Below are 14,359 nucleotides of genomic sequence, written 5' to 3'. Positions count from 1 at the left end.
TTTGTCAACTGCTTTCTCGTTACGGTTCCTACCCTTCAGAGTGTGACTCTGGTTGAAATGATGCATCACATGTCTTGTTCTTGGGTCACTGTCTTCCCTCTAGACCAGCAGTTCTCAACCAGAGGTGATTCTGTCCACCCTCGCTGTCCCCTCCTGAGACACTTAGCCATGCCTGGGCGCATTTTTTTGTTGTTAAAACTGGGGGTGGCGGGTGCTTCTGCCATCCAGTGGGTGGAGGGCAGGGATGCTGTCACACATCCCACAAACGCAGGACGGCCCCACGGCAAGCAATTACCTGGCCCTCAAATATCAGCAGCACTACCTGTGGGAAACCCTGGTCTAGAGGACAAACTCCAAGGAAACAGGGACCGTGTTGCTTTTGCTCACTGTCCCATTTCTTGTGCCTGCCATGGCACCTGGTATGCACTGGCATGGAGTGAGCAGATTTGTTGAATGAATGAAGGTTAACTAGAAAATAGTCCCCCTCCTGTTATTAAAGGAATCTGATTTTCATACCCTCATAAAATTTGGCCAAGCCTTCTCCTAGTGCTGGAACCTCGTGGGTGAACATCCCGGATGTCAGACCCTTTCCAGAGACAATGCACCATGGTATCGTGGCTAGGACCCCCATCAGACAGCTGGCCGCTGAAAGTCCCTATCGACTGCGTGGAAAAGCCGCTGGACTGATCAGAGAGTCTGAAGGACCGCAAAGAGCCACAATAAATCTCCTTTAAAAACTAAACTGGGTTTTAAGTGCTTGCCATGTGCCTCTCTCAGCCCACAGCATTTGCTGGCACTACACTGGAAACCTCTGAGATAAAAAAAAAACCCAAAAACCAACTACAGAAGTATAGGGCCCCAAAAGTGACAGTGATAGATGAGTGGACAAATTTATCTATATATCTGTAGAGATGAGAATAAAACGGTATTTGATGATGATTTGATGTAGACCTGCTGTAAAAAGCACCGGAAATGCCACTCAGTGTCTCCACCTCCCCCCGGAGCTGCACCCTCTGCACCTGTCTCCAGATCAGCCCTTTTCCTGACGGATAATCACCTAAGGTTCTGGGCGACAGGGCTCATCCCCACTCCCTTCTCTGCAGTCTAGCAGGGTACTAGAGGCAGGCTGCCAGGGACACAGACCTGGCTCCACCATTCATTAATCTGTGACCTGGGGTAAAGCACTTGACCTCCTGAAGTCTCAAGTTCTCTAATCTGTAAAATGGGGATAATGACAGTAACGACGACAGAAGGCTGCTGCGAGGATCCAGTGAGATGATGTGTGCAAAGGGCTTAGCTCAGTGCCTGGGACACAGTCAGCACTTAACAGATGTCAGCTATTCTTCCTTTTTAATTACTGCCAACCTCGGAGGACTGAGGTCTTCTAAGAGAGTTGGGAGGTTTCCTGCCCTGTGGTGTCAGTGGTGGGGTCAGGGGTCACTGCCAAGGGGTAGGAGATCCAGCTGAGCTCTCCACGGGCCGACTGTCCCTTTACTTCAGCCTTGGAGAATGAGCATTTGATTTTATCAAGAAAACCTACACATTTTTGAAGACTTACATCTTTAGCAAATGTCTAGAAACTGTTGAGGACAATGTTGGTACAGATAGGATGACTATTATTTGTCCTGAAAGTCCATGTCTGTTTAGACCCAGCTGCGAGAGCAAGTCCCATCCAACGGGTCATGTGCCATGTGTCAATCAAACACTCAAACAGTCATTTAGGGCACAGGGCACCTTCACCTTAAGAATCAAATCACTTCTGAAGGATCTGGCAAATAAAACTATGCCTCCTAAGAAAGGAAGGCTTTCTTGAGTAATACTATTTAAATAACAACAACAGCTATCATTTATGAAGTGTTCACTATGAGTTAGGCAGTGGGATAAGCACTTCACATAATTCTCTCCTTTAATTTTTCCATCCTCATTTTATAGCTGGGGCAGGGAATTCCAGAAAGGAATTCCTCGTCCAAGCTCACACAGTGTACAGAGCTAAGATTTCAAGACCGGTCTCTCTGACTCTAAAACTGGTGTCCTCTTAAGCACGGCTCCCTTTTGCTGCCCTTTATGTGTTCATGTTTTTTCAGTTTACAGCAAAAAGCAAACTTCTGGGCAAACTCATGGCATGGTGTCATAAAGTACCCTTTGGAATAGTTTCGGCAAAATGTAACACACAGGTGAGAAGGAGGGCTGGCTAGAGGCTGAGGTGGTGCAATGTCAATGCACAGATATATTATTCTATGGACCAATGGAATGCCGCCTTTCGGTTCAAACAGTGGATCACTGGTATGTAAGGTACCAACCATTCAGTACAACCCTTCGGTACAACCAGTCAGTACAACCCTTCAGTACAACCCTTCGGCACCAGCCCCTCAGGCAGGACCTGGCCCAGAACCATGGATACGCACGGCTGTGCCAGGGCACACAGACGGGGCCTGCCCTCGTGCCCACCCTCCCACGCGTCAGTCACTGCAGAGACAAACTTGTTTGGGTTACCACTTGGATCTCTATTCTTGAGAAAGCTGGCAAATCAGGTTTTGCATTCAATATTTTCTGGACATTTCTTTCCATTCTGAGAGTCTTTAAGTCTAGAAATGATTCATTCAGGGGCTCCTTATGATCTAGAAAAGAAATGATTTAGACTCAAAAGAAAGGCTCAGGAAGAAGTTATTGCACGTAAGAACCACCACGACTATTTACTGGACTTGTCCGAGGTCACACAGCTGATATGAGCCTCACAGGGAAGAGGATGGGACTTGAAGCCAGGCTTCTGGGTCCCAGCCCAGGGCTCCACCCAGCAACAAGCTGGGTGTCTTGAGAGCCCTCACCCCTCTAAACAGGGTATCACTGGAGGCCCCTCAGGGTCGATCCTTGCTCAGTGTTTAGTCCATGACAAAGTTTCCACAGGGACACAGAGAAGTAAGAAAAAGGACAGTGTAGGTTTTTTCATGAAATCCTATATTTATTTAAAATCAAGGACTGACCTTGACTCTGAGATCATGTCTGCCCATTTTTTTTTTTTTTTGTATTATAACATCCTTTTGGTTATGAAATTATAGGGATAGAAGCTGGCAAATTGCTCAGTCCCCAAAGTGAACCCTGGAGTCTATGGCCCATGGCTCCGAGCACAGACAGGCAGACGAGGAAGGAGGAAACTCACCTGATGAGCGGGCTGTCTCGAGTTCTTTAATTCGCACACGGAGTTCAGACAAGGCCTTTTTCTGACGCTGAATGATTTCCTCGTGTCGGGACCCTTTGCACTTGGCCCCCAGATCACTGAAAGACTGCTCCTGAGGCTAGAATGGTACAGACAGCAGCTTTTAGGGATGAGAATACCTCTCTTATAGTAAAAGAAATGTGAACAATTCATGTATAGCAGAAACCTTGTCACTTAGTCCTTTGGAAAATACCGTTAAGGGGCTTCAAGCAGGTAAGGAATTTAACATTTTCATTTCAAATATAAAGTCACATCTAGGAAGATTTCTAACTTTCCTACCTACTTAGCATAACTATAAATAAAAGAGCCCCTCTGTGTTCCCGCCCCACATTTTATTTTTTTCTTCTAATATTCTTCTAAGCTTGGGTGTTCCATTTGTTGTCATTCTGGTCTCATTTCTAAAGAACACATCAAATTCTGCTCCAGGAAGGGCATTTTTAAATGAGAACACATGATACTTGCCTCTTAATTGGTAATAAGGGTGTTGTCTAATATTTGCTAGAGGGGGAATTTGGGTTAGGGATTGGCTCTTGGCTGGTCTGGAGAAAGGAAAACCTTCCTCTGAGACTTCCATAGCCTCTGGAACTGCTCTGTCCAGCAGAACTTTGTGCTGTGATGGAAACATTCCATACCTGCACCATCCAACATGGCTGCCACCAGCCACATAGCTCAAGTTGGGCTTACGAAGGACACAGACAAGGGACGGTCTCCACCATCGTTTAAGGTCATGTGCCCCTTTGAGATGTGGAAGAATTCAGGGTTCTTTCCTCCAGAAAAATTCACACAATAATTTGCTAGGGGTTCAGGGAACCCCTGAAGTCCAGTCATGGACTCCAAGTTAAACAACACTTCTCTAGGGTAAGCAATTCACTCATTCACTCGTTTCACAAAGATTTATTGAGCACTCCTTGGTCTAGGCCCTGGGGATGCAGCAGTGAATAATACCGACAAAATTCCTGCTGTCATGGATTCTGCAGTGTGGGGAGAGAGACAGACAGACAGACAGACAGACAGTGAGATAAGCACAGAAAATATATGGTGGACAGTGGCGTTAAAGAGAAAAACTGTAAATAGGATGGGATGTTGGGAATGGTTTTCAGTAAACCTGTTAGGGGAGGCCCCAGTCAAAATTGCAAGAAAGGGAAGAAACTGAAAATTTGGTTCTTTTATAACAATTTTTAAAATAACAATTTGGTTCACTTTATATATTCAGAACATATGTATATATATGTATAGAGCCAGACATTGGTTTGGGCACTGGGGAGAGACCAGGGAACCAGGCAGATGAGCCCTGTGCTGTGGGGCTCATTTCTGTGAGGCAGACGTGACAAATACGCATGTAAATAATTCCAGAAAGTGGTAAATGTTACCAGGAGAACAAAGCACAGGGGAGGGAAAGAGACATTCATCTGAGCTTTCTTTGAGGCATCAAAGCTTATTAAAGGTCTATGTGACATGTCCTGGGCCCTTAGCAGCCACTCTGGCCATCAGGGGTACAAAGCCCATGGCTGAGGTCGTCCTGGGGCTGGTCCTTCCCCACCCCCCATGTCCCCACCACTCGTTCCTTCCTCCAGGCTCTGCACTCTGCTCCATGGCTCCTCCAGGACAGGCTTTCCTCTCCACCTGATCAGAAAGAGCCCCACCCCCAACTATGATACTCTCTGTCCCAAATCCTGCTGTATATTTCCTCGGAGCACTACTCCCACTGACAATTTGTTCGATATTGACTTGTTTATTGCCTGTCTCTCCCTTTCCAGAATGTGGACTCTGTGGGCAAAGTCTTTGTCTCCATTGTAGGCTGTCCCCAAGCACAGGCGATGCTCACTAAATAGGAGCTGAGTGAAAGGAGGTCAGACAGAGGAGCCGGAAGGCGCTTGCCCCAGCTTTCCAGCTGGGACCAGGGCTCAGCAGCAGAGAGAAGTGGTCACTCCATCTGGCTGAACTTAGTAGGCTGCACTTAGTAGGCTGCACTTAGTAGGAACTCACTGGATCCCGTTCCTGGCTCTGGCCTACTTACAGGTAGTATGGCTGGTCCATTTCCCGATTGGTTCTACACTGGCCTCACTCTCTTTGATGGTGTATGTTTGCCCTGGGAGTAAACACCTCAAGTGCCTGCAGTTGTATGTGTGGGGGCAGGAGCTACTGACCAGTCTGGGTTGGGGCAGCACAGCAGCGAAGCTCAGTGACAGCCTCTACTCAGCACGAAGAGCACACCCGAACCCGACTTGACCCTTACTCATGGCCCTTCTGGGAATTTGTTTATTTAGAGAAGATGGAGATTCTTTCTCATACAACTCTTAAGCCCTCTGACCCACTCTGGCTTAGAAAGCAGGAAGTGGTCAGAGTGTGGAAACCATTCTGAGAAGAAACAAATACTTTTTCTCTTTTATCTTGCAGCCTCCCTCCCAGCCCCTCCTCAGCTAATCCCGCCTCACAATGGAAACTAATAATCTTGGCGACCAGTCAACAATCCATTCCAGCAAACACGTGCAGAGTTGGAGGAGGTCTGGTGTGGGCAGGGACCCTGTGCATCCTCCTGAGCCCAGCACATGGCCTGGCATACAGCAAGTGCTCAATAGTTGTCGAACGAGCGAATGAGTGTGGGCCAGGTTCTGTACTAACAGCTTGGGATTTCAGCAGGAGGGAGACCTGCTCCCTGCCCCACAGGGCTTAGCTGCATGGACCCACTGTGGCCCCTGCTCCAGGCCACCCTGAGCAGCAAGGGGACACTTCTGTTAAAGTGCTCTCGGCAGCGGTCAGTGCCAAGGACAGCTGCTGGGTCGCCGAGCCCTTTCGTTGGAGCTGTGTGCAGCCCTGGCTCACTGCTGTTTGGCAGGAGAAAGGCAGCTTTGAGGAAGCAGGAAGGCAAGCTGACACATTTGGCCCTGTTTCCAAGTGAAAATCCAAAGCCCATTACCGAAACACCCTGCTCTCTAGTTTCATAAAACAAAGGGGGAGGTGACATTTGGGACTCCAGGAAACCTGGGGCCTCGAGGAAGCACCATACCCTCAGTCAGCCAACCACGGGCAATGGGAGCATCGCAGCCCCAGAACGGGGGCAGGACCAAGTGCCACCTTCGAGGGCCATGTGGTTAAGGCTCTGCTCACTCAAAGACACACTCCCTGTTTGCTGCGCAGTGGGGATTTCCGGGCATGCAAAGGCTTCTGGGAAGGCACCCGAGAGAAGTCACCACGAGACAGTGCTGGAGCATAAATGGCACAGCTCCTTGGGAGGCATCTTGGCCCCATCAAGCACAACTAGGATGTCCTCTGGACCCAGCAGTTTCACATCAGGAATTTGTTCTACATACACATAAGGATAATAACACGGCAAGTTGCGAAAGCAGAAACCCCCCCAAATGTCCATCAACAGGGGACTCCTTGGACAAAAGGGACACAGTGGAATTCTATGCAGCCATTTCAAGGAATGAGGCAGATCTTTATATACTTACTTGACAAGATGCCATTAAATAGTGTTATGTTGGGGAAAAAAGAACAATTTGCAGAATATAGATGGCTTGATACCGTTTTTCGCAAAAAATATGTTACATAAATATAGGTATACATAGGTTTGTGTGTGTTTGTGTTTATAAATACAATTTATTTCTCGACAACCCCACGAGGTGGTTGTGGACTGTTGTTACTGACGAGGGAATCGGCTCACAGTAACCTGAGGTCCCCGTGTCTGAGAGGAGGGTCGGCACTGGGATCCAGGCAGCCCGGATCCAAGCCTGGTCCTAACTGTGGCACAGTCACGACTGCGTGAGCGCGTGGTGGTCTCTGTGAGGAAAAGGTCTAACAGTACGTGTGCCAACCTGTTGACAGCTGTAGTCCCTGGTGACCGCCATCGGAGAGGCGGGCCTTCTGCTTTTGTACTAGTACGTTTCCTATACTATAAGCAAGGGCTATTTTTGGAGCATTCAAAAGCACAGAAAGGCACCATTGGGTTGTTCCTTAGTGCGTCCTCCCAGGGGGCCAGGACCGGGTGGGCACTCACCTCTTGGCTGCTCAGGAAAACATCGGGGGGGATTGGTTCTATCTGCACTGAGATGTCACACGTCTGGGTCGGACTCCTGGGCTTCTGTTCCTTCTCCTTATGTAGCTGAAGTCTGTGTGTCTCTTGGGAGGCCCTGGGGCAGAGCAGATGAGTCACTGAGCAGCAGGTCCTGGGTCCCTGAATTACCTTTGTACCCCCGGCAGAACAGGGAAGGGAACTCCATTCATACAGATGTTAATGACTAAAGTCTTCGAGGCTTCTAGTCTCCTGCCTACAGATTTCTAGAGAACGTAGTTTCCGGGGCCTGGTAGGAGTGGCCAGGGCAGTAAGCACCCAGCTGCCCTTGTTGCTTTCTGCACGGGGTCTGGGGGGCGTCTGCTGTGGCATTCACAGGGGCATTTACTGCATGTCCGCTATGCCTCATGCTTTTATGTGTTAGCCCTTCTGTTTCTCACAACAATCCCATGGGTTTGGGACTCTCCTTGCCTCGTTTTACAGACGAGGACAGAGACATAGAGGAATTTGCCTGTGGTCATGGAACTTGTCAGTGGAAGTGCCTGGCTTTGAACCCAGGCAGCGTGGGTCTGGAGGCTGCTCTTTTAACCACTATGTGACTCTGCCATGGCCATGAGCCAAGAGGCACACGAAGCTACAGGGTGTACACATGACATCAACTTCTTTCAGACTCTCTCAGGGAAACCATTACTCTCATGTCAAAATATGGATGAGCGGTGGGTGAAAATGCAAACTCACCTGTATTTTTTTAGATAATCCATGGGATGAGGATATTTTGTATTTATTTTAAGCTGACCCCTGACACCCTCAATTTATGTATTTGTTCAGTAAGTATTTATTAAGTTCTCTTTGTGCCAGGAACTGTGTGAATGCTGGGAGTCAAAACCAGGCAAGGTCTATACAGACTCTGTCCTCATCGGGAAAGCAGGCAATTAAACACAGACTGAGTATATGACAAGTGTTAGGTTAGGCAAAGGGCAGGGGCTGAGGGACCCCAGGCAGAGAAGCAGCCCTTGTCTGTGTTTGATGAGGATGAGTGACAGAGAGCTTCCTGGAGGAAGTGGCATTTCAGCTGAGACCTGTCATCTGGAATCCTGGGTAGGAGTGTTTGAGAAGCATTGAACTAAACAAAGCCCTGTTTTAACTGATGAGGCTGTGAAGCAATGAAACATGTCATTCATCCATCCATTCAAGTCTTTGAATCAGCATTAACTGGGCCCCTCGCCCTATGCAAGGTTCCTTGGACACTTGGGAGTGCCTGTGCTCCCCACGCCACGCAGACCTTCCCACACACCTGAGTGCCTCCTTGAGGACCTCCAGCTCCCTGTCCTTCTTCTTGACCAGGCTGGTCATCTGCGCCATATTTCCCTTGAGCACACTTAGTTCCTTGTTTTGCTGTTGGACCAGTGCCACGTTCCTCTCCAGTTCCATCTTCTGCTTCTCATTAAGCTCCCCTGGGAGCAACATGAAAGCTGGTGAGGGGGTGTTCCGCCTTGGGTCTCTGCTAGGGCTACAGCAGATCTGCCAGGCCCACAAGAACCACGAGGTGGGTCCACCCTCCAGGACTTCTCAGGGGGCTTTGCTAACAGCCAGGAGGTCGGCTTGCATCTTAGCAAACAGCAGGAAACAGCACACAGGCATTGCCTGTTACTGAGTCCTGGCTCTCCGAGGCACAGAGTGCCCCTGCCTTACCCCAGTGTTACACTGGCAGATGCCGCCTGCCCCTGCCCATGTACCTGTGGCATTTTAGGGCATGCTGGTCCACTTTTAGCTGCCCGTTTCTGCATCTGTTCGCCTAATGGTGTTCTAGGCCTCTGGAATCTGCTGTGCTCATGCATCTGCCAGGTGCAACAGCCTCCAGTGACAGGTGGAGACGCGCACACAGCCCAGCTCCTTTACCCCCAAGTGGGCCACCCAGAGGTCGGAACCCAGAGTTATTTTGCCCTACTCTGGGTGGCCCCAAATGTCCACATCAACCCCAGGAAGCACATGTGTTGTAGGTGATTCTGCCTCAGAGGAACGGGGCCTGGAGAGAATCTCCTGCCCAAGGTCCCAAAACTGGTGAGTGGTAGGGCGTTTGCTTCTACCCGCTCCAGGAAGGAGCCTTTGCTTCTACAGACAAATCCTCAGTGGTAAAAGGGAATTCTCCCCCAAAAGAAAGTTGCATTTCAATGCACAGGTCCAGGGCATACTGAGAATGTTCCCCGAGGCCCCTTGCTATGGAACCAGTGCCACAGCCAGGATACAGCTTTTGCTGACCCTGAATTACAAGCCCAGGAAAGCAGATTGAGTGGGGTGTTTAACTCCAAGCTTTCCAACTCTTCAGCCCCGTTTCTTTCCTTTCTTGAAGTGGGTCAGGGAGTTAAGACACACAGGTAATCGTACAAACCTCTCAAATCTGACATTCGGCCATGAGCTTCCGTAAGGTTTTTCCTCAAGCTCACGATGACCTCCTGCTGAGACAGGATTTCCTTCTGCGCACTCAATAAATCCTCTCTGAAATTCATAGAAACAGGCCCTGTAAGGTCAACTCAGTCCCCGTGGTGTCTTGACTGCCCGGAAGGGGCCAAATGCAAACACAGAGTGACCACCTGTCAATGGTAGTTCACGCGATACCAGTCCCAGCAAGCGCTGGATAAGTGCGCGCTTTACACATTCCCAAAACAAAAACTCCCTCTGGGGCACTGTCATTAAAAAGAAATACATCGAGATAGAACAGAAGATCCCGGCTGGGTTTCATCTGAGGTTGAGATAGGATTTGCATGAGGGTGACACCTCTTCCTGCTCGAGCATCGTCCACATGAACTAATAAGACTTTTGAGCTTGGTGCAAAGAGCAGGGAAGGCTATTTCTTTGGAGGGCCCCGGGATTCTTGGAAGACGAGGAGGAAGAGAGAGAGGGGGACAGTATGGCTTTTGTTCTCTCATTAGCTTCCTGCACTTCCTGATGGAGAGAGGTGGGGCCAGAAGTAAAAGGATGGTGTTCATGGGACCCTTTGTGATGTGTGGGCGCTGGGGCCCCGACAACTAGAGGGACATGGGCAGGGTGAGCGGACAGCTCCTTCTTCACCACACCCCAGAGGGCAGGGCGTCTTTGGCACCACAGGCTCAGGGTGGAAGATGGGGATGGCTATGCCCAGGGAGGGCTGTTTACAGGAAGGGGCCCAGGATAGCGGGGGAGGTGCCTTGACCGGGTTTAAGTGAGAACATGGGATGTGTTTCTGAGCAAGTGAGAGGCACCTCAGCCCTGAGGAAGTCGTGTGTGTGTGTGTGTGTGTGTGTGTGTGTGTGTGTGTTGGGAGCAGGAGGAAGAGCTGAGGTCTGGCACATTCCAAAGGGGGTTACGAGCCTTTGGGCAGGAATGAATGTCACTTCGTTTGAGTTCACAGGCTCTTGAAATCCAGGCTCTTCTTACATAGACTCTTGAAGGTAGAGTGTATGTTTATTATGAAATAAAGCAAAATACTGGCAGGTTGCATGTCAAAATAAAAAGACTGGTGATCAGTGGAAGGGGAATGACTATACTCGTATGTATACGCATATACGTATGTGGGTATGTGTGTGTCTACCTCTCATCTCTCAATCACCTATCTATCTATCTATCTATCTATCTATCTATCTATCTATCTATCTATCTATCTATGTATTATCTGTCATCTATCTATCTCCTTGGCTATAAGCCTTTCAACTTGAGGATGAAACTTTAAGACTCGAGAGTGTCCACGAGCTAAGAAGTGGAAAGAAGAGCAGTGGGTGCTGACTCTTCTCTAGGCCATGGCGCTGCCATCTTTAGACGCCATTCTACCAGGAGGAGGCAGTTAGGGACTTTTCAAAATGTGGAGGCTGCGTATCTTTGCCTTTGTGAGGTTAAGGACCCTATGACATTAGACTCTGGAAACGGACTCAGTGCAAGGACCCAGCTGGTGGATTGTCTTCTTCGAGAACCTTTCTCTGCATCTCATTGGTGCCTTGTTATACGCTGCTTGGCAGTGGCTTTCCCAACCTTGGGTTTGTTCTCTGGAAACTATCGGTTCCTTGAGGCTTAAGGTATACACTTTTGGGTTGGGAGGGATCTTCAAAGTCTTTCAGTCCAACCTCTTAACTTTTAACCCTCCCTAGGACCACTCCACCAAGGGGTCTCCACTGGGAAACCTCCACTGTCTGCTCGTCCTGAGCAGGTACTTGGGAAAAACAGTGCGTCACAGTATTAACTGGCATCTACCGAGCGCCCGGCATGTATCTCCTTATTTCACAAACAAGGAAGCGAAGGTCCCACGAGGTGACGTGCTCTGCCCAGGGACACACAACTGGAGAGTGCTGAGTTGGCCTTTGAACACAGATCCACCCAGATTTTTCCACAACACCACCCTGACGTGCTCAAGGAATCGAGACATTTCAATAACAGTGAAAAGACCCCAGACTCAACTCCTTTTTTTCAGATTCTGACAAAGTGGCCAGAAGTAGGGTTTTGTCTGTTTGTCCTCGCTCATGTGGCACAGCAGTGACGATAGGCCCTCTGGGTACTCACATCAGCAGGTCACACTGGGCATCTTTGGCACTGCTCTCCAACGGCAGCACCGGGGGAGGGTTCCGCTGTATTTCCTTCTCCTGGGCTGAATCGGAGGACAAGTGAGTGTTAGGATAAGTGTTGGGCAGCGGACGCTTTTCTTCCCTGCTGCTTATCAACACACCTGAGACTTTCCCAACTTATAAACTCTCCCTACACCCCGCAGCCCTCTCCACCTCCTGGGACCCACCGTCTGTTCTGTGTCATAGGCTGGGGACCCCTGCACCCCACCCCATGATGAGCTCATGAAAGCTTTCCAGTTACTCTGTAAGGCAGGGGTCACTAACTCCATTTATAGGTGAGGAAATGGGCGTAGGAGTGACGGAGCCTGCAAGCTGGTGAGAGGTGGAGCCTTAACCACTGGGTCACACCTCCTTCCGTATTTACTCCTCTCCGCTCAGATGAGAGTCTTGTCCTGTCCTCACCTCCCACTGACTCCTCAGCCCACTGTCTTCTGGCTTCTACCCTCACCACTCAGTCACATGTTCACTCACTCATTTATTCATTCAACAGTTCTTATGGAATGTCCGCTTTATGGCGGGCACTGATGTAAGGGTGGGGTGACAAAAAGGTGTCACCCTTCAGGTCCCAGCTTAAGCATCCGCCCTCTAACCTGGCCCTGGGTTGGGAAACAGTCCCACTGCATGCCCTCGCCCTGGTGCCCTGTTCATCCTGGCTGCCTGTCAGGGCAGTAATTCGCTTAACTGCAAGGACTCTGCCTGGCTTGCCCATCACTGAATCCTCAGTGCCTAGAATGAGCCTGAAACATACTGGACGCTCAATTCGGAGTGTTGAGTGAGTGAACGCATGAGGTGAGCCCTCACAGCTCACCAGCTGGCGTGAGACTAGGACGGGGGTTCTCAACCGGGGGTGAGCTTGACCCCACCCCCAGGACATTGACAAAAATGTCTGCGGACATTCTTGGTTGTCGCACCAGCGTTGGGAGGTACCCACTGGCATCTGGGGAGTAGAGGCCAGAGACACTGCTCAATACCCCGTAGAGCACAGGATGTCCCCACCACAAAGGCTCGTCCAGCTCCAATGTCAAAAGTGCTGAGGCTAAGAAACCCTGGCCTGAGGCCTACACTTCCGGAACTCTTCTCCAAGTAGCTAGTGTCTTTGCAATAAGATGATCACGCTGGTCATTTAGGGCAAACAAACGCTCACGACTCTGAGTTCTGTTTCAGCCTCTTTTGTGTTTACCTTTGAAGAAACAAATCCTGGCTGGTTATGCAAGTGAATTAGACAACATCACAAATTGCTGATGGCAGAAGGAAACCTTTGAAAGGTTCCTGCCCAGGAGGTTCCCACGTAGAAAGATGAAGGCCTGACATGCTGCTCCGACACCCCTCACGGCCCTGGCAGCCTGTGTGCCTCGCTGGCTGACTGGTTCTGCACAAAGGGTGTCCAGACTCATTGTTGCTGCTTCTGTTTATCTTGGGCCTTGAGGACCCCTGACCTTGTTGTGTACCAAGGACAAAAGGTGGCTCCAGGGATGCGCGAGCTTTTCAATGCACACAGCCCTTTTCCTATCCATCAGCCCATCGGGACCCACCGTACAATCAGAACCTGCCCCGAATACTAAGATTTCCTCCTCGTCTCTTTGGACCAACCTGAGGCACTGTTCTTCAGAGTTGTGATCTCTCCTTCTATTTTTTTATGGTGCTCAGTCACTTTTTGAAGTCTTTTTTCTAGACTCACGATAGTCTGGGAGTGCTGTTTGATTTGCTCCTTGTATTCCAGGATTTCTTCTTCAAATTTGTGTTTCTGTGATTTCTGTTCTTCTTGGAGGGCCTTTATAGTCTGCTGTTGCAGCTGCAGCTGCCCCTCCATCATGATCTGGGAAAACAGAAACGGCTACTGTGGTCTTGGGAGCAGAATCTGATGAAAAGAACAACAATAACAACATGCCCCCTTTGCACCCATGGGCATGGAACTTGGTCCCGTCACAGGACCTTTGCACATGCTATTCCCGCTGCATGGCACACTGCTCCCCTAGCTCCTTGCATGGCTGACTCCTTGTGTTTCAGGTCTCAGCTCCAATGTCACCTTCTGAGAGAGGCCCTCCCTGACTGCCTATCTAAAGGAGCAGCCCGAGACGCTTTCTATTTCATCACCCTGTTTTATTTTCAGTTGAGGCACTTATTACCATGTGAATTATCTAGTTTCTTTATTTCTCACTCCCATTAGAACGTAAACTACGTGAGGGCAGAAACTTATCTTTTCTTATTGACTGATATACCCACAGCATCAGTGCCTAGTTCCCTGCCACAGGCTCTAGACTGAGATGCTTAGGAAATAGTCATTGAATTGATAAATGAACAATTTTATAAGAAAAAAGCAAATGAATTTTTTCTTCTATGAATTTGTATTTCTAAAAACCGAAAATTATCACCAAGTGGTGAATCAGACCCTTTCCCAGGACTGCCTTCTCCTTCCTGTGCTCTTCTCGGTGCTTCCTCTCAGTGCGTCATCTCAGTGCGTCAACCCCGACCCCCTCCACCTTTTCTGACAAGCCTTCCTCTGCTCCCTCACGACGTCATTCTCCGGCTCCCTATTCCCAGTTG

The 14,359-nt window shown here is 49.3% G+C and overlaps 1 protein-coding gene across 13 annotated transcripts in view; it reads right to left on the bottom strand.

The window, feature by feature from the left end:
• Nucleotides 1–14,359, bottom strand: part of FHAD1 (forkhead associated phosphopeptide binding domain 1) — a 121,513-nt gene that overhangs the window by 15,546 nt on the left and 91,608 nt on the right. For 10 of the 13 annotated variants that reach the window (XM_088790149.1, XM_088790147.1, XM_088790141.1 and 7 more), the window contains 7 exons: nt 13,406–13,631; nt 11,754–11,838; nt 9,616–9,722; nt 8,521–8,680; nt 7,212–7,344; nt 3,158–3,293; nt 2,494–2,618 (listed from right to left, as the gene is read on the bottom strand). In XM_088790149.1, the coding sequence (XP_088646275.1) occupies nt 2,494–2,618; nt 3,158–3,293; nt 7,212–7,344; nt 8,521–8,680; nt 9,616–9,722; nt 11,754–11,838; nt 13,406–13,631 (972 nt within the window). The remainder of the gene's footprint in view (nt 1–2,493; nt 2,619–3,157; nt 3,294–7,211; nt 7,345–8,520; nt 8,681–9,615; nt 9,723–11,753; nt 11,839–13,405; nt 13,632–14,359) is intronic. The other 3 variants (XM_088790142.1, XM_088790146.1, XM_088790154.1) reach the window with 1 other exon arrangement.

Source organism: Rhinolophus sinicus, chromosome 14 (assembly GCF_057876585.1).
Source record: "Rhinolophus sinicus isolate RSI-liver-muscle chromosome 14, RSI-T2T, whole genome shotgun sequence".
NCBI lineage: Eukaryota > Metazoa > Chordata > Mammalia > Chiroptera > Rhinolophidae > Rhinolophus > Rhinolophus sinicus.
This window is presented reverse-complemented; position numbering and strand designations above follow the sequence as displayed.